Raw genomic sequence first — 20,348 nt, forward strand, 5'->3', positions numbered from 1 at the left:
ACACGCTGGCCAATTCTCGGTTCTGGGGGGTGGGCCGAAAGGACCGAGGCGGGACTTGAGAGTCCAAGGGCCAATAGTGTGCTCTGCGTGGGGCGGGGCTCGGGTGCGGGCGCCGCTGTTTGTCCTCTTTGCGGCCCCGTAGTGACGGGATTGTTGCGGTGTTGCAGAAATTCGCCTTCCGAGCTGTGTACGTGCGTGCCGGAGAGGATTGGTGGAGCTTCTGAGGGCGGGGGTGAGACTATGCAGTTCAGTCCTTGTCGGTCGGTTAGGCAACCTCAGTGCTTTAACTCCGGGGACTGGATTTGGGAGCTGGGTGCTCCCCTTTAACGCTTGTGGTCCGAGTCTAGGTGTTTTGAGAAAGCGAGCCCGGGTCACGGAGTTACCGCAGGACTAACCCTTGGGCAGGGTGAAGGCCCAGCGGCCTTGCGGCGTGGGGAAGACCAAGTCAGGCAGGCAGGAGACGTGGCAATGGGGTCTCGCTCTGGGGAGCTCTGTTTCTCCCCTCTTCCCCTTTGTACTCCAGGAGCTGCTTCTAAGTAATTCCTGTTCAGCCATGTCGCCGGCTTCAGCTGCAGCTCCGGCTCCCGCGTTGGTCTCCCTGTTTGACCTCAGCGCGGCTGCGCCAATCCTTCAGGGCCTGAGCCTGGTGAGCCACGCTCCCGGGGAGGATCTGGCCGGGGCTCCGCGTTCTTCTTGCCCAGGTATCTGGGAAGGTTTGGGGTGGACGCATGAGGACCGTCACAGGGCTCTTACTACTACAGGGAAGACTTTATTCTTGTTATTTCCTAGTTTAGGAGTCCACGCTGACTTCTCTTTTTGTTGGATACAATTTTTCTTAAAATCATTTAAACTCTGGGTAGTTTCTAGCATGTGTCCCTGAGTTGTCTCGGAACAAGTTTTTGGCTATTGCTTATGTCTCGTCACATTAACCCACTGCCTTTAAAACACTTAGAAATTCCTGGATGTGTTCAAAATTTAACTAGACTCCAATCAAATCATTCTTTAGTATTGAGTATACAATTTATTATTGGTTTTGTACTTTAGTTTTGCCTTTGGCTGTGTTTTCTTGCCTTTCTCTTTAGATTAATTGTCCACTGTACCTGGAACTGTAAGCTTTAAAAACGGCATTTAGGAAGTGGTTTTTATAGAGTTAATAATTTTAAGAGCTAGAGGGTGTAGCTCAGTAGTGCAAGGCCCTTGGTTTGACCTCCACCACTGCAAAAGTAATAATAATTTTAGGGCTTACGGGGAAGGGAAAGAGACAAAGCTTCCCCCCTACACCCCCCCTTTTTTTTTTTTTTTTTTGCAGTAGTGGGATTGAATTCAGGCCTTGTGCAGACATTCCACCACTTGAGCTACTCTGCCAGCCCCCAGTTACCTTTAAGAGACCTAGAAGTAGAGTTTTGTTCTAGTTAACTGTATGGAAAAGTACTTGTCTTCATGGGTGTGTGCTTACTCATCCCAAGTAGCCACTTTGTGCAACCACAAGCTCACTAGCCTGGGGCAAGGAAAAAAGTGTTGCCCAGTACCCATGTCAGTGGAGTTTGATAGGAAGAGATAGGCCCAGTTCTGGAGTTAACCTTTACTGTTGTCACAGGGTTTGGAGAACAATCAGTTTCCTGATTGATGAAAAAATCAATTCTGTTCATTTACCCTTACTAGAAGGTTCTTCAGTGTGTTATGTAGTGCTTAATGAAATAAAATGAAAAAACACATTAGGACCAGATATGTAATTCAGTGGTAGAGCACATGCTGTGAGGGTCTGGGTTCAATCCCCAGCACCCCAAAGAGAGAGAGAAAAAGAAAAATTTTAACCTTATCCCAGGCTTTTTTGTTTGTTTTTTGGTGGTACTGGAGTTTCAACTCAGGGCTTCTGCTTCCTGCCTAGCTGGGTTGACAGGCACATACCACCACACCCAGCTATTGGTGGAAATGGGGTCTTGCAAACTTTTTGCCTGGGCTGGTCTCAGATCTCAGCCTCCCAAGTAGCTAGGATTGTAGGTGAGAAATTATTTTTAACAAGATTCTTCTAAACAATTCATTTGGCTAAATTTAAATACATTTGACTTATATTCATATTACATGTATCTTTTCAGAAGCATTTATTCTATAAGTGATTACTATAACATTTAGTTCATTACTGGAGAGTAAATTTCCATAAGACAAGGTCATACCATTTCTTCTTTTGTATCATTCATCTCTTTGTAAACATTGAATGTAATTTCAGGCAATGTGGATTTGGGCTCCTTTTCTACCTACAACTACCCTTCTCTTTATTTAGGTTCGGGGGAGAGAGCGAGCCCAAAAAAGAAAGTACTTCAGGGTCCTCTGGATATTTCAGTAAAATTATTTTGTTCTGCCTGTGACCAGACATTCCAGAACCACCAGGAACAGGTAAAAGCCAAGGTATAGGGCTAGATGTTAGAACCAAAAGTATAATGGATGGGGAGAGATTAGACATTTGATATGCCTTAAGTTAAGGTCCATGCTTTTTAACTAATGCAGTTGGTGTCACCCAGTCATATTTCCTGGAGTTCTATTACTGGTCTTGGCTAATGTACAAGACCAGGCTAGGACATATCTCCAACTTTTACCTCTTTCTTTGCCTTTGTACCAGAGAGAACATTATAAGCTTGACTGGCATCGCTTTAACCTAAAGCAACGTCTCAAGAATAAGCCTGTCCTATCTGCTGTGGATTTTGAAAAGCAGAGCTCAACAGGTGATGCCTGTTGGGAGGCCTGTGGGGCGGCTAAGGCATGAGAATGTATGAAGGCACTAAAAGGTATAAGGAAAGGTGAAAGACAAGGTACCACACTTGTATTTTGTCTGTCTTCAGGAGATCTTTCCAGCATTTCAGGATCAGAAGACTCAGATTCAGCCAGTGAAGGCTTGCAGATACTGCATGAGGAAAGGGCTGAATTTGAGAAGCCTAACCGACCCGGAGGCTTTTGCCCACATCGCGTTCTTTTCCAAAATGCTCACGGCCAGTTTATTTATGCCTACCGCTGTGTCCTAGGTCCTCATCAGGCAAGTGACAGCATAGGTTGTTTGGTCAACCCCAGCTTTTTGTACACTCAGTCTTGATTTTCCCCTCAGCTAGTCCATGTTTCATTTCTTCCCTCCTTCCTTTTAATCATGACAGCACAGTGGCCTGGAGCTTAAAAGAGGTTAGGTGTAATGGAATTAAGTCTGGGAACAGACAAGTCTTAGTTAAAATTGTGATTCTATCACTTGGTCTTCTAACACTACCTCTCTAAGCCTCAAATTTCCTTCTTTGTAAAATGGAAACAAGCCCCACAGTGGTTGGAGTAGAGGAGATGATGTATGTGAAGCACTTAGCACTGGACTTGGTTTCTTGCTCTCAATGAATGCATCTCCATCATCTAGGTTTCCCCAAGAGAGGCAGAACTGTTGCTACAGAACCTGCAAAGTGGAGGTCCCAGATACTGTGTGGTGCTCATGGCTGCAGCTGGGCACTTTGCTGGTGCCATTTTTCAAGGGTGAGAGGGTGCTGCATGGGATAAGGTTGGAATGGATCCTATTAGCCTGGGAGCACTAGTTGAGTCTGTGCTATCTACAGAAGAGAAGTGGTGACACACAAAACCTTTCACCGTTACACTGTGAGGGCCAAGCGGGGCACAGCCCAGGGTCTTCAGGATGCCCAGGGTAGGGCATCACGCTCTGCTGGAGCCAACCTGAGGCGTTACAATGAAGCCACACTGTATAAGGTGAGTTACCTCTCAGATCTGGTGGTCCTCGAATCACTTTTTTTTTTTGCCTCTCAATTGGACTCATTAAGTGTAATAGCAGGGGTTTTAGGCCCTGTATCCTTCCAATTTTCATTATTTCTGGGTGGACAAAGAATCAGAATCCCCAAGAGCCTTAATCCGCTTATTCTTTCTCCCTCTGTATTGTTATGTATCTCCCACTCCTTGCACACTATATTTTTTGTTTGGGTATCTTTTTAAAATAGCAAGTGAAGATATGCCAAGTAGAGTTACTCTCTTTTCTAGGATGTTCGTGATCTGTTGGCAGAATCAGGCTGGGCCAAGGCACTGGGGGAGGCTGGGACGATACTGCTTCGTGCCCCCCGCTCTGGCCGGTCCTTGTTCTTCGGAGGCAATGGGGCACCCCTGCAAAGGGAGGATCCCCGACTTTGGGATATACCCCTCAACACTCGCAGGCCCACCTTCGGAGAGCTCCAGCGTGTGCTCCAGAAGCTGACCACACTGCATGTCTATGGTGAGAACTCTGACCCTAGATTCCTGGATTTCCCAGCCCTTCAAGTTCTCAAGTGTGCATCCAGAGAATTTTCTAGCCCTTCAGCTGCAGCCTGAATATATTTTCAATGAGCAAACCATGGGCAGGCTTCTCCTCAGCTAAGTTTGAGAAAAGTCTTTTGTTTCATGGCAGGAGAAGACCCTCGGGAGACAGTCAGATTGCATTCACCTCAGACATACTGGAAGACTATGAGAAAGGAGAGGATGAAGGTTACTGAGGAAGAAAGAAAAAAGGTGTCTAGTGATGAAAGTAAGGCACTTGGGCAGAATGACAAATCACCCAACAGGGTTTGAACACCATTTGGCAATTGTCAGATCTGAGTATTTGTCCCAGAAATGCAGGTGGCAAATTCTCTCAACTGACCTATCACACTCACACTAGTGTATTTATAAAATGGGGTATGTTGTAGCAATCACTGAAACTTTTTTTTTTTTTTTTTTGAGACAAAGTCTTGCTATGTAGCCCAAGCTGGCCTCAATCTCACCAATCTCCTTCCTTCACCTCCTGAGTGCTAGGATTACAGTCGTGCGTGCCACTGAGACATGTTTATTGACAGTTCCAAATCTATTATTTCTTTTGTCATGGATGTATCCCTGGTACCTAGCGTGGAGTTGATGCTTGAATGTGTTGCAAAAGTCTCACATTTTTTTAATGTCTGACAGGGTGCTGTGGTTTTAGGCTAAGGTTTGTTTTCCTCTACTGTGTACCATCCTAAGGCTGCTCACAGGGAGAGTCCCAGGACAAAATAAAACACTTAATTTCAATTCAGGATGATCTGAATGATCTCTTTATAGATATAAATAAATGCATCTGAAGAAGTCTACTCCACCCTTGGCTTTTTCCTTAGATGGCTTTAATATGTCACATTTTCCCTAGGTTCAGGGTCGGAGGGAGAAGATGGTTTCCAGGTAGAGTTGGAGCTAGCGGAGTTGACACTGGGGACCCTGCATCTTCGTGAGTTTGAGGAATTGCCCAAGCGGAGGAGAAGAAAAAGGAATAAGGATAAAAGTCGAGACCAGGAGACTAGGAAACATATTTCTCTTCTCCAGCAACCTCAAGAAGATGAGCCCTTCTCACCACCAGCCCAGGTGGTTGCAGCCCCTTTGAGCCCTTCGGTCCAAGCGGCCAAGCAGCTCTGGGATGTGCTTCTAGCTGCTTGTCGAGCTGGAGACATTGGAGCACTGAAGCTCCAGATAGCTGCTGGGCTTGAAGACCCTGGAGTTATATCCCTACTTAATGCCCCCTTGGGCTCCGGTGGCTTTACTCTCCTTCATGCAGCAGCCGCAGCTGGGAGGGGCTCAGTAGTTCGTCTGCTGCTGGAGGCAGGTGCTGACCCCACCATACAGTAAGTAAGAGTTTCGACAGAGGATAATTTGATGACTCATGTTGACATTGGCTACTTGACATTCCTTGGTTTGGTTGGATGATGTTTAGAAAGGCAGGAGGCAAGGTGTACTCATTTTGGGGTTTTTGCACTTAGGGACTCCTGGGCTCGGCCGCCTTATACTGTGTCAGCTGACAGATCAACACGTAATGAGTTCCGAAGGTTCATGGAGAAGAATCCAGATGCCTATGATTACAAGAAGGCTCAGGTCAGCTGGAAAAAGAAGGAAATAGAGTGGGAAGACATCATAGATCTTTGCTAGGTCCTTTCCTTGCAGTATTATGAGGGGTAGCACGTGTGGGTCTTATCTTCTGCAAATCCTTTAGGTGCCAGGGCCACTGACCTCAGAAATGGAGGCAAGGCAGGCTACACGGAAAAGGGAGCAGAAGGTAGCTCGGCGGCAACGGGAGGAACAGCAACAGAAGCAGCGGGAGCAGGAGGAACGGGAGCAAGCAGAGCAACAGCGATTTGCTGCGCTCAGCGACCGAGAGAAGGTGAGGTTATTCCATAGTTTGGCTTTAGAGGTTTTATACCCTCCCCAGAGTGCAACTTTCACTTCTTGGGCACGCTGTTCACCACTGGGGCTTTGTGCTTAACATAACTTCTCTGTTTCTCAGAGAGCACTGGCTGCAGAGCGCCGACTGGCTGCCCAGTTGGGAACCCCTAGCCCTCCAATCCCTGACTCTGCAGTCATCAATGCTGGGTATGGAACTAGGGAATGAGTGAAGGGGTGGATCCTAATGTTGGAGGGACTATTTGGAGCAAGTGGAGTGAATGCCTATATGGTATTCAGAAGGGTTGTTGAGGGATTTGAGATATTTTGGAACCCTTGAGGGCTGGGGAAAGCTTAGATTGGAAAGTTTCTGGGGTACCTGTCCAGCCATTTTTCTTTTGTCTGTTCAGACGCTGCTGGAATTGTGGGGCATCGCTCCAAGGCCTTATTCCCTTTCACTACCTCGACATCTCTTTCTGCTCCACACGTTGCCTCCAGAATCATCGCTGTCGGGCAGGAAGGCCTTCTTCCTGATCTCTTACAGTTCCACCTGGAGCCAACTGTATACCCCAAGAGAGCACATTCACATGAGCTCTAGGTTTCTTCTTCCCCATGAAGTCACAGATTATTTGGAAGATTAGGGTGAGGGACACTCAGGAACCAGGACAAAGACAGGGCCACAGAGGTGTGTGGAGCTGGTACTGTCTCTGGAACTTTTTAATCACAATAAAGTTTGGTAAGGAAACTGTACTTGTACTTATATTCAGAGGCATTCTAGCCTTTGGTTCTTTGTGGTTACTGTGCCAGCACCAAAGGATCCTGCCCACTCCATGTCCTAGGTTCAAGGGTCAGCTTTCTTCAGTGACCACTTAACTCCATTGGATCATAGGCATTTTGTGTATCTGAGAGGGAATAGATATATGTCCTATGTAAGGTACTGTTGAGAATTGGCTTATCCAAAAATTGAATTTGGGGATTGGGAGGCACATTTTCTAGCTCCAGCACTGTGATTTTGTTGACTCCCCTAGGAAACAGTAGGAGTTTTGGCACGTAGAGCGTCTGTTGTGGCCCCCGCTTTGTCCAGTACCGGCCCAAGTTAAACCCATTGATCCAGACTTGGCCCTGTGAGAAGGAGGGAGTGGGGAGAAGAAAGAGTCAGCTCTCTAAGGGGTAGAATCATCCCCTTGGGGGTTTCTAATCAGAGAAGTAATTTCTGTTCCCTCCTTTCATGTTTTTTCCTTTATTACCACCAGTAGCATACCTTGGTCCATCCAGGTAGATACAGAAATGTGTCTCCAACTGATTTTAAAATTGGAAACATTGTAGAGTAGAAGGTAGGGCCAGAGGGAACTTCAGGCTGTGCTCCTTTCAGCAAGTGAAGGGGAGTCCACCACTTTACAAGTTTATCAATTTTCAGAGGGAACATCATCCACTCAGTAAGGATTGTTTGCCCCAGAACTGGTGGCTCTAACAGACCCTGTGAAGAGGCAAATGAGAAGTCATCATTCACTAAGCTCAAAGGCCACACTATCCCTAATCAGGGCCTAGAATGTAACTATCCATGTTGAGATCCCTACAAGCCACTATTTCTCTGCCTAATCCTAAGGACATGGCTGTAATTTATCTTCTACTCAGCCTCTATCATTCCAAGGGAGGTAGTCAGTAAAAATACTGGGGAAAAGAAAGAATAGGCAAAAACCCATCTTACCTTGAAGTCACTGTGGTTAGACCCAAAACTGAGCCTCCCCATGTTCTCCAGCAAGATATCCAGTTTGGCCCCCATTTTTCCAGTCAAAAATAGTTGGTTTTTCATATTTCGCTCCAGAACACCCTGAAATACCTATACATAAGAGATAGGATCTATGAAAGGAAGGATCCAGCATAGCTCTAGTTCTTGGTAACTGCACATGGAGCCACATTAGAACACTTATTTGGAGGGCAGGAAGAATGGTGACCATCTGTCAGTTATCCACTATCCATTCTAGAACTCTATCCTTAATCAAACTCTTCTTCATTCCTACTTATAACCCTGAACTCTCTACAGAAAGGATGGAGATGGGGAAACAAGGCTATAGAGTGCTGGAAAAGGAAGGAAGTTAGGGTCACATTAGCCTGGAATTAGGTTCTTACCCCATCCACCATCACATAGGCACGATCATGGACTCCATTATTTGGCACCCAGAATGGTGCTGGTTCAAAAATGGTGTCTGTCAGGTAGGTTCGGTATAACATAAAGCCATGGTCCTGGATATGGAAGAATGAGTAGTTTAAGATGAACTGAGAGATAAGAAAGGACTCTTGGTAGCTAGAAGGAGCTTTTGGCTACAGCTTTTGAGGGGATGTCTGCCATTCCCAGCAAATGTGAGTTAATGCCTTACCTGCTTGACAGCCTCAAAGGTCATTGGCAAAAATGAACGGATGGGTCCCTGGGGGCAGAGAAAGTCTAGGAAAGCCAGCAAATTTCCATCCTATTAGAATAAGGAATAAGAATCAGAATCTAAGAGGGAAGTTCCTTGATGAAGGGCAGGACAGGGAAGGCTATTTAGAAAAGAAAGATGTAGAATCAGAAAGAAACTGGGTGCCAGGGGCTCACGGCTATCATCCTAGCTACTCAGGAGGCAGAGATCAAGAAGATCAAGGTTTGAAGCTATCCCAGGCAAATAGTTTTGCAAGACCCTATCTCAAAAAAAAAAGCCCTTCACAAAAAAGGGGCTGGTGAAGTGGCTCAAGATGTAGGCCCTGAGCTCAAGCCCCAGTACTGCAAAAAAAAAAAAAAAAGAATCAGAAAAGATGGGGAGGAACTTACCAGGTTCAGTGTCAAAGGTCCAAGCTTCATCTTGGGGCTTGGGGGAGGTAAAGGTCCCAAGGGAACTTCCTGGAACTGAGCCCAAATTCTCTCAGGAGCCAGTAGGAGCCACAGAAATTCCCATCCCAAGGTCTTAAAGATGGTTTTTCACATAGGGCCCAGAGAAGGGCTTCAGGAGGTCATGAACACCCTATAATTTTGTACATGTATGACTTTCCAGATAGTCCCATTTGAATGAGTGGGAAGTGCTTCCTTGGAATGTTCAGAGGGTTCTGTGGCCCAGACAACCACCACCAATTTATAGGGTCCCTTTACAATTTGGGCACTCCTAGCTCCCAAGTTAATAAAAGGGCACCTTGCTGATGACATTTCGAAGAGCAAAAAGCTTAGGTGTGGGGTCCCCTGCTTCAGATATGGGTGCATCGTAGTCATAGCTGGTAGTAATTGGAAGGAATCGTCCCTTGTCATCAGCACCTGAGGTTGAACCAATTTAAATAATTCAACATATGTTTTGGGTGATAGGCACTAAACAAAGAGCTTCACGTAGAGAATTTTGCCATCAGAGAGGGCAATGGTAGCCATATCCAGCTTCTAGACATCCTAATCCACCTAGCCCTTAGATACTGATTCCTTGTTACTTCTCTGCCTCTGTCCCAGGGATGACCTGTACTCACCATTCCAGTATCCAAAATTGGTACCTCCATGAAACATGTACCTAAAGTGGGGGAGGGTGGGAAAGAGAGGTAAAAGCTGACCCATTGGATCTTAACTTTTATACCCAACTCCCAGTAACAGATTCATACTGTGCTCCAGTTACATGTTTACACTGGCTCCCAACTTGAGCATGTTTTCTAGTCCTTGGGTTACAGCTGGAATGGACCGTGTAGAGTGATTCTGACCCCAGTAATCCAGCCAGCCTGTGTAGTACTCAGAGTTCACCTAGAATGTGAGTGAAAGGAGCCATGAGTGAGGTAAGAACCAAGCCAAGCTATTGCCACCAGACTCTTGCTTTAATTTCCCTTCCATATAGCCCCTTACCAATGGCCCACGGGGTTCATACTTCCGAAGCAGGGTAAAGATTTTGGTAATGTTGTCAGCTACAGAAAGAAGGCAAGAATAAAAGATAAATATCACAGAAGAGGTACCCCTTTCTCAGACTCCTCTCTTAACCCTTGTTTAGGAGACCTGGACCAAAATCTATAGTGGTATAGAGTCCCTGGAGGGAGCCACATTTGAGTCCTTCAGGCCCATCTGTGGTGAAGAGCAAGATTTCATCTCCTAGGAATGTACGGAAGAGCCCAGCCAGGTGTCTCAAGTAGTTGAAGTCACAGGCTTTGTAGCTACCATATTCATTCTCCACCTGCCCAAGGGAAAGGGAAAGAGGTGCTCAGCTATGAGGTAGAGAGGATTAAGGACCCCTTCTACCTCCTTCCCCTTGCCCAGTCTACTTCCTACTGATACCTGAATGCTAATGATGTTGCCCCCATTGTGGTAGAGAAACGGATATATCTTGGGCAGCAAGACCTTGAACCAGGAATCCACCGCGGCAAGAAAGTCTAGAAGAAGGAGCAGCACTCCGCTCATTGAGGCCATCACACCTCCACACCCCGCCCCCAGCATTCTTGCTGGCAACTTCAGTGCTGCCTTCTGGCTACAGCTTCCATTCCCCTTGCCCACAACTAAATGTGGGAAGCAGTGACTCTTAGAAGAAACTCTTCTTTTAAGGCAGTTTATTTGAATTTTATTTAAATGCTCAGAAAATTTTAAAGTTCCAGAGGGCTTATAATGTGAAGGTTTAGTATCGAGTTACAGGCAGGTGCTGGCGGACACCAAAGACTGTGCTATATAGGGGACTTTTGTCCCTCATTTCTGCTTCTAGTCCTTGCCTCATGGTGCCCTATGAGTTTTCATTGGTTTTACACAAAGCTAGCAGGTCACAAATGATAATAACAACAAAAATGCCTGCATCTATCATCAATTTTTTTTCTGAACACCTTATGCAGCATCCTAGAAGACTCTTAACCCTAAGCATTTATAAATTTATATGCTAGTGGAATTGGAATGTAGGAAATCTTCAAGTAGTGTTTCCCAGAAAAATACGTAATTTCATGAAATGCATTTAGGGAAAATGTGAAAAATTTAAAAATAAAACAAGTACATGTAAAAGTCTATTATATAATATATAGGGCTATTATTATATAATTAACTTATACCTGAGATTGTTGTGACATCATTTGGGAATTCACAGAAAAATAGGGTGTCTGACTTGCACCCTTGTGTCACTAAGAAGTCCAGGTGATGTAGGTCAGCACTTGAAAGATCATATTAAACATCATGTCTTAAATTCTCAATTCCTGCCTTGTGATTTTTGTGATTTACCCTCAAAGTCTTCATGAATGTTCTTTCCTTGCCTAACACTTGTTCTACCCTCCTTTACCTAAAGGGACACAGGACAAACAAGGGAAACCAGTTAGGAAGCAATGAGATAGGAAGCTATAAAGATAAGTGAGCTAAGAGAGGTGGTTTGGGCCAGGAGAGTGGCCCAATGGGGATGATAGAAAGTAGTTAAATTCAGTCTTGTTGAGGGTAAAGCTGACAGGATTTTCTGGTGGAGTGAATGCACAATATGAGCGAAAAGCAGGCATGAAGAATTACACCATAGTATTTAGCTGCTCAGTTGGAAAATGGAGTTGCTTTTAACTGAGATGAGATTGTAGAAAAAGCTGATTTTGGGGGCAATACCAGGAGCTTAGTTGTATCATTACACTTTTTATTTATTTGTATTACACTTTATTTGAATGTAGATATAACTTAGGAGTATGTGTGGAAGTCATGGGAAAGGCCATGGCTATAGAGATAATATACTTCAGGGTCGTTAGCTATTAGATGAATTTTAATTCCATCATGTGAATGAATTTATCATCTAGGGAATGAGGACAGAAAAAAGCATTGGAGTACTGAGTCCTGACACACTCTAGCACTTAGAATAAAGGAAAATAAAAAAACAGTAAAAAACTGAGACTGGGTGGTCAGAAAGATTGGAAAGGGAGCAAGGGCAGGGATCAGGTAGTGAGGCATCATGGGAGAGGAGAAGAGTGTATTTCAAAGAACAGAATGACCAACTCTGAGTGCTACTGACTGGTTAAGGAGGATGAAGCCTCAGAGATGATGGATTTCACAATGTACTGGTCACTGGTGCTCTTGAACAGAACATATACTGAATGTTGGTGTTCCACTAATACTTTACTTTTTTTTTTGGTGGTGCTAGGATTTGAACTCAAGGGTCTCATATTTGCTAGGCAGGTGCTCTACTATGTGAGCCATTCCACAAGCCCTTTTTTTTGTGTTGGGCTTTAAAGATAATGGCTTGCAATAAAAAGTATGGGGTCTCATGAACTATTTTCCCTGGGCTGGCTTCGAACCGCAATCCTCCTGATCTCTGCCTCCTGAGTAGCTAGAATTACAGGCATAAGCCACTGGCACCCAGGTAATACTTTAAATATATTTCACAGTTGACTTGGGAAATGCTATAAGGGGCATAAAGCTGTCCAGCACCCTAAACTGTTTTCATCTGCACCCACAGCTGCCTCTGTGTTCCCCATGTTAGTAAATGGTACTACCATCTTGACTGGCCAGAAACTCATTCCTTTCTTTTCCTACCCACACTGCCCCTGCTACTCCCCTTCCAATCATAATCTATTAACAATTCCTTTTTATCTCCAAACTATATCTTAATTTGCCCTCTTCATTTCTATCACCATCACCTTGGTCCAGGCACTGGATCTCTGTTCTCAACTACAGAAATAACCTTGATTCATTTCTCCACCCTTGTTCCCTTCAAGCCACTTGACACATCCAGGCTAAAGTAATATTAAAGACCATGCTACATCTCTGGTTAAATGTTTTCAATGGCTTTTTATTGTACTTGGAATAAACTACTAACCCAGTACTCTATCATGGCTCTAATTTCATGTCATGCTGCTCTTTCCCTCCCCTGGACTGGAATGTTCTTGCCTCACTCTTCACATGACCAATGCTTTCCTTCCCTAGATAGCTGAGATGCCACCTTCTCAGAAAAGCCTTTCCTGATCACCCTGCCAAAAAAGAGGCTTTCTCTATTACTATCTGAACTAGTTTATTTAATTCTTTGTGTATCATGTTTATAGCTTATAATCTTTATTTGTTGATTTTTTTTCCCCAGTGTGCCTTCCACATTCAAAAGCTTTGTTGCACAGGGACTGGGTCTGTCTGGTCTCAGTTTCTAGCATCCTTCTGGGTATGAAGGACACAATATTTGAATGAATGACTTCCAAGTTGAGGATGGTCTCTTCTGTTTGTTTGAGCACTCAAGTGACCCATCTTTTTGTTGTTGGCTTTTTTCCTGTGTTAAATCTATTGTCTCAACTCACCTGGATCTGAGGTTCTCAGATGAATTTTAGGTTTACGCAGCAACCAGGATGGGAGACCCCCCTTGAGAAAAACATAAAGACAACAAAGAAGGATGTAGGTTTTGTTTTGAGGTTCAATGGAGGAGATAAGGGGAAGGAGTACAGCACTGGAAATGGCCCTGAAGTGTGGGCAAAGAGGTGTCATCTAGAAACCCAACATGGATGGCTTTGATTCTGTCCCTTCTCCTACTAACTCACCATCTCCCACTCTGCACAGATGTAAGGTCCTGGTCTCAATATGACCAGTAGGTTCGCCATAGCTGCCTCATGCAGAAAGGCCAAAAGGTCGCGGCTGCCATTAAAGTTATAGACCCCAGGCTCTGGCTCATGGTAGTTCCAGGGCACATAACTGAGAAAAGAGGTTAAGAGGACCCAAGATGGGGAGATAGGAGGGAGGCCTAAGACCCAGGCCTTGAAGGGAATCTCCAGAAAACAGTTGGAAGGAAGTCCTGCCCACCCTTTCCCATCCTTGCCCCAGAAGCCCTGGAGCCTCTTCAGACCCAGGTAGTTTTCCAGTCCGGACCAGCTTCCTAAGGGGCAGTAGGAACAGCAAATCCCGCCCTTTCATGGCTCTCACAACACTTCTTACAACTGTACGGCGTTGAGGCCACTCATTCGCATTTTGAAAAGCCGGTCTGCCCAAAGCACCCGGGGTACCCGAAAGTAGTGCAGGCTGCCAGACACGTAGCTGAACGGGACCCCATCCAGGAGGAACCTGTCATTGTCCCGATCCACTACAAAAGACCGAGCGTCAGCCTGCAAAGGGAGAGAGCCGGTGCTCAGCAGAGGTCTGGAGTGAAAACGCTTGCGAATAGCTGAGGATATAGACTTGGTCCTGCTAGCCATTTGCTGGATAATTTTCTCTTCTGCCAGATCTGTTCCCGCTGATCCGCACCCGGCCGGCTGGGTCGAGCCTCTCAAATTACCTGGGGCGGTAGCAGCAGCAGCAGCAGCAGCAGCAGCAGCAGCAGGAGCGGCTGCAGCAGGAAAGGAAGGTAGGAGGGCTTCTTGGGAGCCATGGCGCTTCCAGGGCTCTTCTAGTCTGAGCCGTTGGTCCAACCTCACGTGTCGGGTTCCTGGGAGGAAACCTCAGTGAGCAAGGGGGCGGACACCACCTCAAGTTTCCAGGTGGCTAAGCTGGACTTTGTCTTGAAGCCACCAACCATGGGCTACTCTGTAAAATTCTCTAGTTTTTGCTCCTTAAAGTGCAGCTTACGCAGGTCACAGGGGCTCATGCCTGCATCCCAACTACTCAGGAGGTGGAGATCAAGAGGATTGTCATTTCAGGCTAGCCCTGGCAAAAAGTTAGCTAGACCCTATCTCAGACCCATCTCAACCCCAGGTGTGGTGGTACACACCTGCAATCCTAGATAGGAGGGAGGTGGAGGTAGGAGTGAGGTCTGAGGCCAACCTGGGCAAAAACAAGACCCTAGCTGAAATATAAGCAAAAAAAGGACTGGGGTATGGCTGAAATGGTACACAGCAAGCAAAAGGCCCCAAGTTGGGCTGGGGTTATAGCTCAGTGGTTAAGTATCTGACTGGCATACAGAAGGCCCTGGGTTCAATTCCCCACTACTGCAAAAAAAAAAAAAAAGAGAGGCCCCAAGTTCAAACCCCAGTACTGCCAAAAACAAACCCCACACAGTTCAGGAACCAGTTTCATCAGCAGGAAGTTTGTTACAAATGCAGAATCTCAAAAGGAGAAGAAGAAGAAAAGAAATGCAGAATCTCCTGTCTTACCTCAGACCTGTAGAATCAGAATTTGTATTTTAACAAGGCTCCCAGGCAATCCTAAGCACACTTAAGATTGAGAAGCACAGCTCTACTACATCAAGCTCCCTGAGAGCAAGAGTGCTTCATAGTAGGGCTGGGGTGTGGCTCAAGTGGTAGAGCACCTACCTAGTAAGCACAAGGCCCTGAGTTCAAACCCTAGTACTGAAAAAAAACAAAAAAAAAGGAGTGCTTTGTCGGTTTTGAATCTTAAGCATCTAGCACAGGGCCCAGCACATAGCAAGTTAATAATCTAGATGAATGGATGTCAGAACTAAGGTCTAAAACGGACTCAGAAACACAATGGAAATCATAGGGAAATTACTGTGATCACACGGATGTGAAAAGGGAGTGTGTTGGGGGGGGACCAAGTGTTACCAGGGCTCATCTGTTTAAGGAAAACAGTCACCCTGGCAAGTCCACACCTCTGAAGGCAAGAGATGTCAAGGGTAACGGCTTGGTGCCAAACCTTGGGAATCTGTGAATTTCTATTCCTCCTGCCTTCACAGTCCCAAGCCTGGGATGTGAGAATCAGGGTAGTAAGTAATGACTATTACTCCTGTTTATCGACACTTACTGAGGGCTCTGTGTCAGATCTTGCGCTAAGCACCATTATATCTCACTTCACCTTCAAACCACCACGAAATAATTATTCTCATTTTGACAGATGAGAAAACTAAAGGATGGAAACATTAAGTAGCCTGTCCAAGGGCACACTAACTCTAGTTTAGTAGAGTTGGGATTGGAAGGAGTCAGTTTGGCTTCAAGTTCATGCCCTTAACCTTAGGTACTATTAGGTCTGTTTTACAGCTATGAAAAGGGGGGATCTGAGAGGGTAACTTGCTGCAGGTTGCATGGCTAGGAGGCCTTTAGGGCTGGACTTAGAAACTGGTCCAAGAGTGAACTCTTTACTACTGACACTATAGTAGGATACAGTCCTGAGCCCTTAAAATGGTAGAGGATCAGAAGCTCCAAGCGTCCTAGCCGCCATCACTCGCCCCTCCCTGGCCTATAGTAGGCCGCTTTCTGATCCCAGAGCGCGGAAGGTCTGAGGCCTCCTACCTCCGACATTGGGAGATGGAGGTCCTGGGGTCCTCGGGCCGAGCTGGCTTTGCTCTCCTTTGGAGTAAGTGTCTGCGTCTTGACCCCTACTGAAGGCCAACCGGGGAACCCAGTTCTGGAACACGTCCACCCGCAAGTCTAGCCCGCCCTCACATCCTCCGGATGCCGAGCAGTTGCTAGGATACGGCGGGGCCGTTAATGCGTCGCGGACTGATGATGTAACAGCTGCTTCCGGTCCCAGGCGCTTCGTTCGGGCCCGAGCCAGGTCAGTGGGGATTGCAGGCTGGCAGACCTGGGGCTCCGCACCGGGAGGTGGGGGGTGGGCTCTTCCAGAGGCGCGCCGGAGCCGTGCACCTCCTCTGGGAGGTGCCCTGCCTTCGCCACCCCACGGGCATGGGAGCAGGACTTGCCCGAAGGTGGGCCGGGGTTCAAGGAAGCGGCCTGGCAGACACGACGTGGCCCGAGGCTTTAAAACACCTGACCCCAGCCTCGGAGTGAGCGTCGCTAGAGCCTGTTTTCTCTAGACCGGAATCTAGGTTCCGAGACCTGGGCCTGAGCCCTCCGCAGTGGTACTTCAAGGGCCGTCTGGATGGTGCCGGACCCGCGACCTGCCGTTGTTTTCCTTCCAGCATGATCTGCTGGGCCCCCAGTGCATCGCCTAGAAGAGGCCACTTATCCTGGACCAGCCTTTCGGCAGCCAGAGACCGTCCTTGAGGAGGATGACTGAGACATTATGGGTCACGCACTGTGTGTCTGCTCTCGGGGAACTGTCATCATTGACAATAAGCGTTACCTCTTCATCCAGAAACTGGGGGAGGGGTGAGTGTTTGGAAGTTACTTAGCCAGTCTCCAGTGGTATGGTCGTTGAGGGACAACGGTCTGCACATGATAGTGGCACAAGGATCTGATCCCTGTCCTTTGCCTCACCTGAGAGAGCCTAGCTGAATAGTCAAGAAAGTGGATATTCTCTTAGAATCCACCTTGTGTGACCTTGGTAAGCTGTGGTTTCTACATCTGCTTGATGGAGAGTATCATGCCTTACTGAGGGAGTAGTACAGATTAAATGAGATAATGTATGTAAAATTTCTCAGCCATGCCTGGATCATAAGCATGGCTATGAGTTATTTAATATTTACTGAGCATCTGTCATATGCAGAGCATTGTATTAGAATCATATGACCCCAGTGATTTCTGTGTCCCTGCTGTTGAGAAGCTCAAACCATGGTAGCCTTCCAACTTATCTTAGAGCCACATCTGGGAAGGGTTTCTTGCTCAATTTGATAGGCACCCCTTCCCAAGGGAACTCCTCTAGGTCCAAGCCATGTGGGAGATGACCTTGGTCCTTCACTGACCCCTTTGGCCCACAGTGGGTTCAGCTATGTGGACCTAGTGGAAGGGTTACATGATGGACACTTCTACGCCCTGAAGCGAATCCTGTGTCACGAGCAGCAGGACCGGGAGGAGGCCCAGCGGGAAGCAGACATGCATCGCCTCTTCCATCATCCCAACATCCTTCACCTTGTGGCTTACTGTCTGAGAGAGCGGGGTGCTAAGCATGAAGCTTGGCTACTGCTACCCTTCTTTAAGGTCAGAAAGACTCCAGGTTATGGAGGGGTTGCAACAGAGTCACCTACTGAGGGCTGTGTGAACAGCCTAGCGTGTTAGGAAATGGGTCATGTCCTGACTTTGGACACTTTGAATTTGGAGTTTAGGATTGGGGATGTAGCTTACTAGTAGTGCATGTGTGAGGTCCTGTGTTCAGTTCCCAGTACTAAAGGAAAAGAAAATGTGAATTTATAGCTGGGCATGGTGGTTATGTCTGTAATTCCAGCACTAGGGAGATTGAGGCAGGAGGATCAAGAGTTCAAGGCCAGCCTGGGCTACATAGTTTGAGGCTAGCCTGCCTACTGTGTCTTAAAAACAAAAGAAAACAAAAACAAACAACCCTGTGAATTTGGGGTTTAGAAGAGCCCAAGTGGGACTGTGGGGTTGAGGAGTATGTAGTGAAAGTTTGACATGGAAGGGATGATGAGGCCCAGGGAGCAGAGACTTCAGAAACTCAATTCAGGGAAACTTATGTTGTAGAGAGGTACACTATGGAATGAAATAGAAAGGCTGAAGGACCAAGGCAACTTCCTGACTGAGGATCAAATTCTTCGGCTGCTGCTGGGTATCTGCAGAGGCCTTGAGGCCATTCATACCAAAGGTTATGCTCACAGGTTAGTGAGAGGGCCCTAAGTACTTTCTGGGGCTGAGAGGAAGAACTGTAGGTCTCTGCTCTCCTCCCCTGTAAAATCCCCACAGTTCTTTTGCTTTCTGGGATTCCAGCTTCCCTGTCCAGGGATGTTCATGGGTCACTTTTACTCCCTTCAGGGACCTGAAGCCCACCAATATCTTGCTTGGAGATGAAGGACAGCCAGTTTTAATGGACTTGGGTTCCATGAATCAAGCATGCATTCATGTGGAGAGCTCCCGCCAGGCCCTAGCTCTTCAGGTAAGAGAGTCTCCAGGTTCCTTTGCCCACCTGCGCATCCCTAACTCCTGCTGGTGCATGCCCCAGTTTGATTGCATTACCATGGCCTGTGCCCAATTTTTGAGCCCTGGGGCCACTGTTCCAGGATTGGGCGGCCCAGCGGTGCACCATCTCCTACCGGGCCCCAGAACTCTTCTCTGTGCAGAGCCACTGTGTCATCGATGAGCGGACTGATGTCTGGGTGAGGAGCATGGGTGGGAACCTGGGTGGAGAGGGGTGCAGTTCTGTACATACTGTGGAGTTAGAGGGGAGGAGGCCTTTGGTTTCTCTTGCATGGAGCCTGGAACCTGTTTATCCCCATACCCCTCACTTCCTTCCTAGAAACTGTCACTGTACTCAGTTCGTCAGGAAGTGGTCTAATGCCTGCCGCTGAACTGGGTGGGTACAGCTTAGGCAGTGCCTAAGCAAGGGCTGCAGAGGCCTCCAGCTAACCGCAGTTTCTCTGGGCTCTGGCAGTGCCACATGGCTGAGGGTGGTGTAATCCTTTTAGCTTATGTAGTCTCCTTTCACCACAGCAGTTAAGGGGAGAGATGTCACTTCCATGTTCCCTTTCCAGAGATTAACCAAGTTGTGCTCAGTCCCTAGGCTGTGTGCTTTATGCCATGATGTTTGGAGAAGGCCCTTATGACATGGTGTTCCAGAAGGGTGACAGTGTGGCCCTTGCTGTGCAAAACCAACTCAGCATTCCGCAAAGCCCTAGGTGAGTGAGCACTAAAAGGGGCACCAAACATTTCAGACACTTCCCTAGGATTAGCTGAGTTGGAGTCTTAGCAAGGGGGCTAGGTGTCCTCCAGTTACCCTGCCCCCTTTCCCTCCATAGGCATTCCTCAGCCCTGCGGCAGCTGCTGACCTCCATGATGATTGTAGACTCCCAGGAGCGCCCTCACATTCCTGTCCTCCTCAGTCAGTTGGAGGCACTTCAGCCCTCAGCTCCTGGCCAGCACACCACCCAAATCTGAATAGACCAGTGGCCATGTTGAGAAGATAGCCCCCTATGCCTTGGAAAGAGGCTCTTATTCCTCATTAGAATCCCATCCATTCTACCCAGGACTCTTTACATCTCGGGGGGTAGGGGGTAGGGCGTAGGGAAATGGGGAAAGTGTTCTCAGTTATGTCTGCTCTTCTCTCATCCTCAACCTAAGCAACGGGCCTAAGGGTGGGATGAGGAAAAGTGAAACTGAAAAAATATGGTACACAGCTCTGAGCTGGACTGCTGGGCTCACATCATGTTCTGCCTCCCAATCTGGGTGCACGAAAATGTATAAACAGAATAAAGTGAAAGCAGGTTGGTGTGCATCTTGGTGTCGACGTATGGAGGAGGGAAGCATGGGGCCCAGAGTCAGGTTGCCATTTCCACAGGAACGGCCCAGGAAAGGGACTGGTATAATCAGCAATGATGGACTTCATTATTCCATTTAAGGAAGCAGATGTTCTTACTTGAGATCTGGCTAGTTGGCAGTGGGCAGTTCTACTTGCCTTAGACAAAAACTTAAATCTCCTCTGGCTTTTACCTGTGCCAAGAACTAGGACCAGGGCCCCCTTAAAGCACTTAACTAGTTCTCTCCTTCCT

The 20,348-nt window shown here is 47.0% G+C and overlaps 3 protein-coding genes across 8 annotated transcripts; 2 read left to right on the top strand and 1 right to left on the bottom strand.

The window, feature by feature from the left end:
- The first annotated feature begins 104 nt into the window (after positions 1-104).
- Positions 105-10,631, top strand: Ankzf1 (ankyrin repeat and zinc finger peptidyl tRNA hydrolase 1). 4 transcript variants are annotated; one of them, XM_020170823.2, is made up of 14 exons: positions 105-232; positions 524-701; positions 2,282-2,394; positions 2,618-2,720; positions 2,838-3,028; positions 3,389-3,501; positions 3,582-3,729; positions 4,015-4,243; positions 4,415-4,531; positions 5,159-5,627; positions 5,763-5,874; positions 5,993-6,160; positions 6,284-6,369; positions 6,570-6,904. In XM_020170823.2, exons 2-14 carry the CDS (start codon positions 554-556, stop codon positions 6,691-6,693), a joined length of 2,121 nt encoding a protein of 706 aa, XP_020026412.1. In that variant the 5' UTR covers positions 105-232; positions 524-553; the 3' UTR covers positions 6,694-6,904. The 4 variants fall into 4 exon arrangements, with proteins under 4 accessions (XP_020026412.1, XP_020026413.1, XP_073927875.1 ...); XM_020170824.2 differs by having other exon boundaries at positions 111-187; XM_074071774.1 differs by lacking the exon at positions 6,570-6,904 and adding an exon at positions 10,461-10,631 and having other exon boundaries at positions 138-701.
- On the bottom strand, positions 6,850-16,387 carry Glb1l (galactosidase beta 1 like). 2 transcript variants are annotated; one of them, XM_020170831.2, is made up of 17 exons: positions 16,246-16,387; positions 14,340-14,489; positions 14,003-14,169; positions 13,612-13,762; positions 13,375-13,435; positions 10,427-10,521; positions 10,151-10,325; positions 10,004-10,062; positions 9,783-9,904; positions 9,640-9,680; positions 9,321-9,439; positions 8,966-9,040; positions 8,538-8,627; positions 8,290-8,403; positions 7,868-7,999; positions 7,421-7,636; positions 6,850-7,281 (listed from the first exon to the last, which is right to left on the bottom strand). In XM_020170831.2, the coding sequence occupies exons 2-17, from the start codon at positions 14,430-14,432 to the stop codon at positions 7,018-7,020; spliced, it is 1,974 nt and encodes a 657-aa protein (XP_020026420.2). In that variant the 5' UTR covers positions 14,433-14,489; positions 16,246-16,387; the 3' UTR covers positions 6,850-7,017. The 2 variants fall into 2 exon arrangements, with proteins under 2 accessions (XP_020026420.2, XP_073927876.1); XM_074071775.1 differs by lacking the exons at positions 13,612-13,762; positions 14,003-14,169.
- Stk16 (serine/threonine kinase 16) lies at positions 16,374-20,074 on the top strand. Of its 2 annotated transcripts, XM_020170827.2 has the most exons (8): positions 16,374-16,510; positions 16,875-17,064; positions 17,613-17,832; positions 18,331-18,464; positions 18,619-18,739; positions 18,864-18,959; positions 19,357-19,478; positions 19,599-20,074. In XM_020170827.2, exons 2-8 carry the CDS (start codon positions 16,979-16,981, stop codon positions 19,735-19,737), a joined length of 918 nt encoding a protein of 305 aa, XP_020026416.1. In that variant the 5' UTR covers positions 16,374-16,510; positions 16,875-16,978; the 3' UTR covers positions 19,738-20,074. The 2 variants fall into 2 exon arrangements, with proteins under 2 accessions (XP_020026416.1, XP_020026415.1); XM_020170826.2 differs by lacking the exon at positions 16,374-16,510 and having other exon boundaries at positions 16,517-17,064.
- Positions 20,075-20,348: the final 274 nt, after the last annotated feature.

This window comes from Castor canadensis, chromosome 4 (genome assembly GCF_047511655.1).
Source record: "Castor canadensis chromosome 4, mCasCan1.hap1v2, whole genome shotgun sequence".
In the NCBI taxonomy this organism is placed as follows: domain Eukaryota; kingdom Metazoa; phylum Chordata; class Mammalia; order Rodentia; family Castoridae; genus Castor; species Castor canadensis.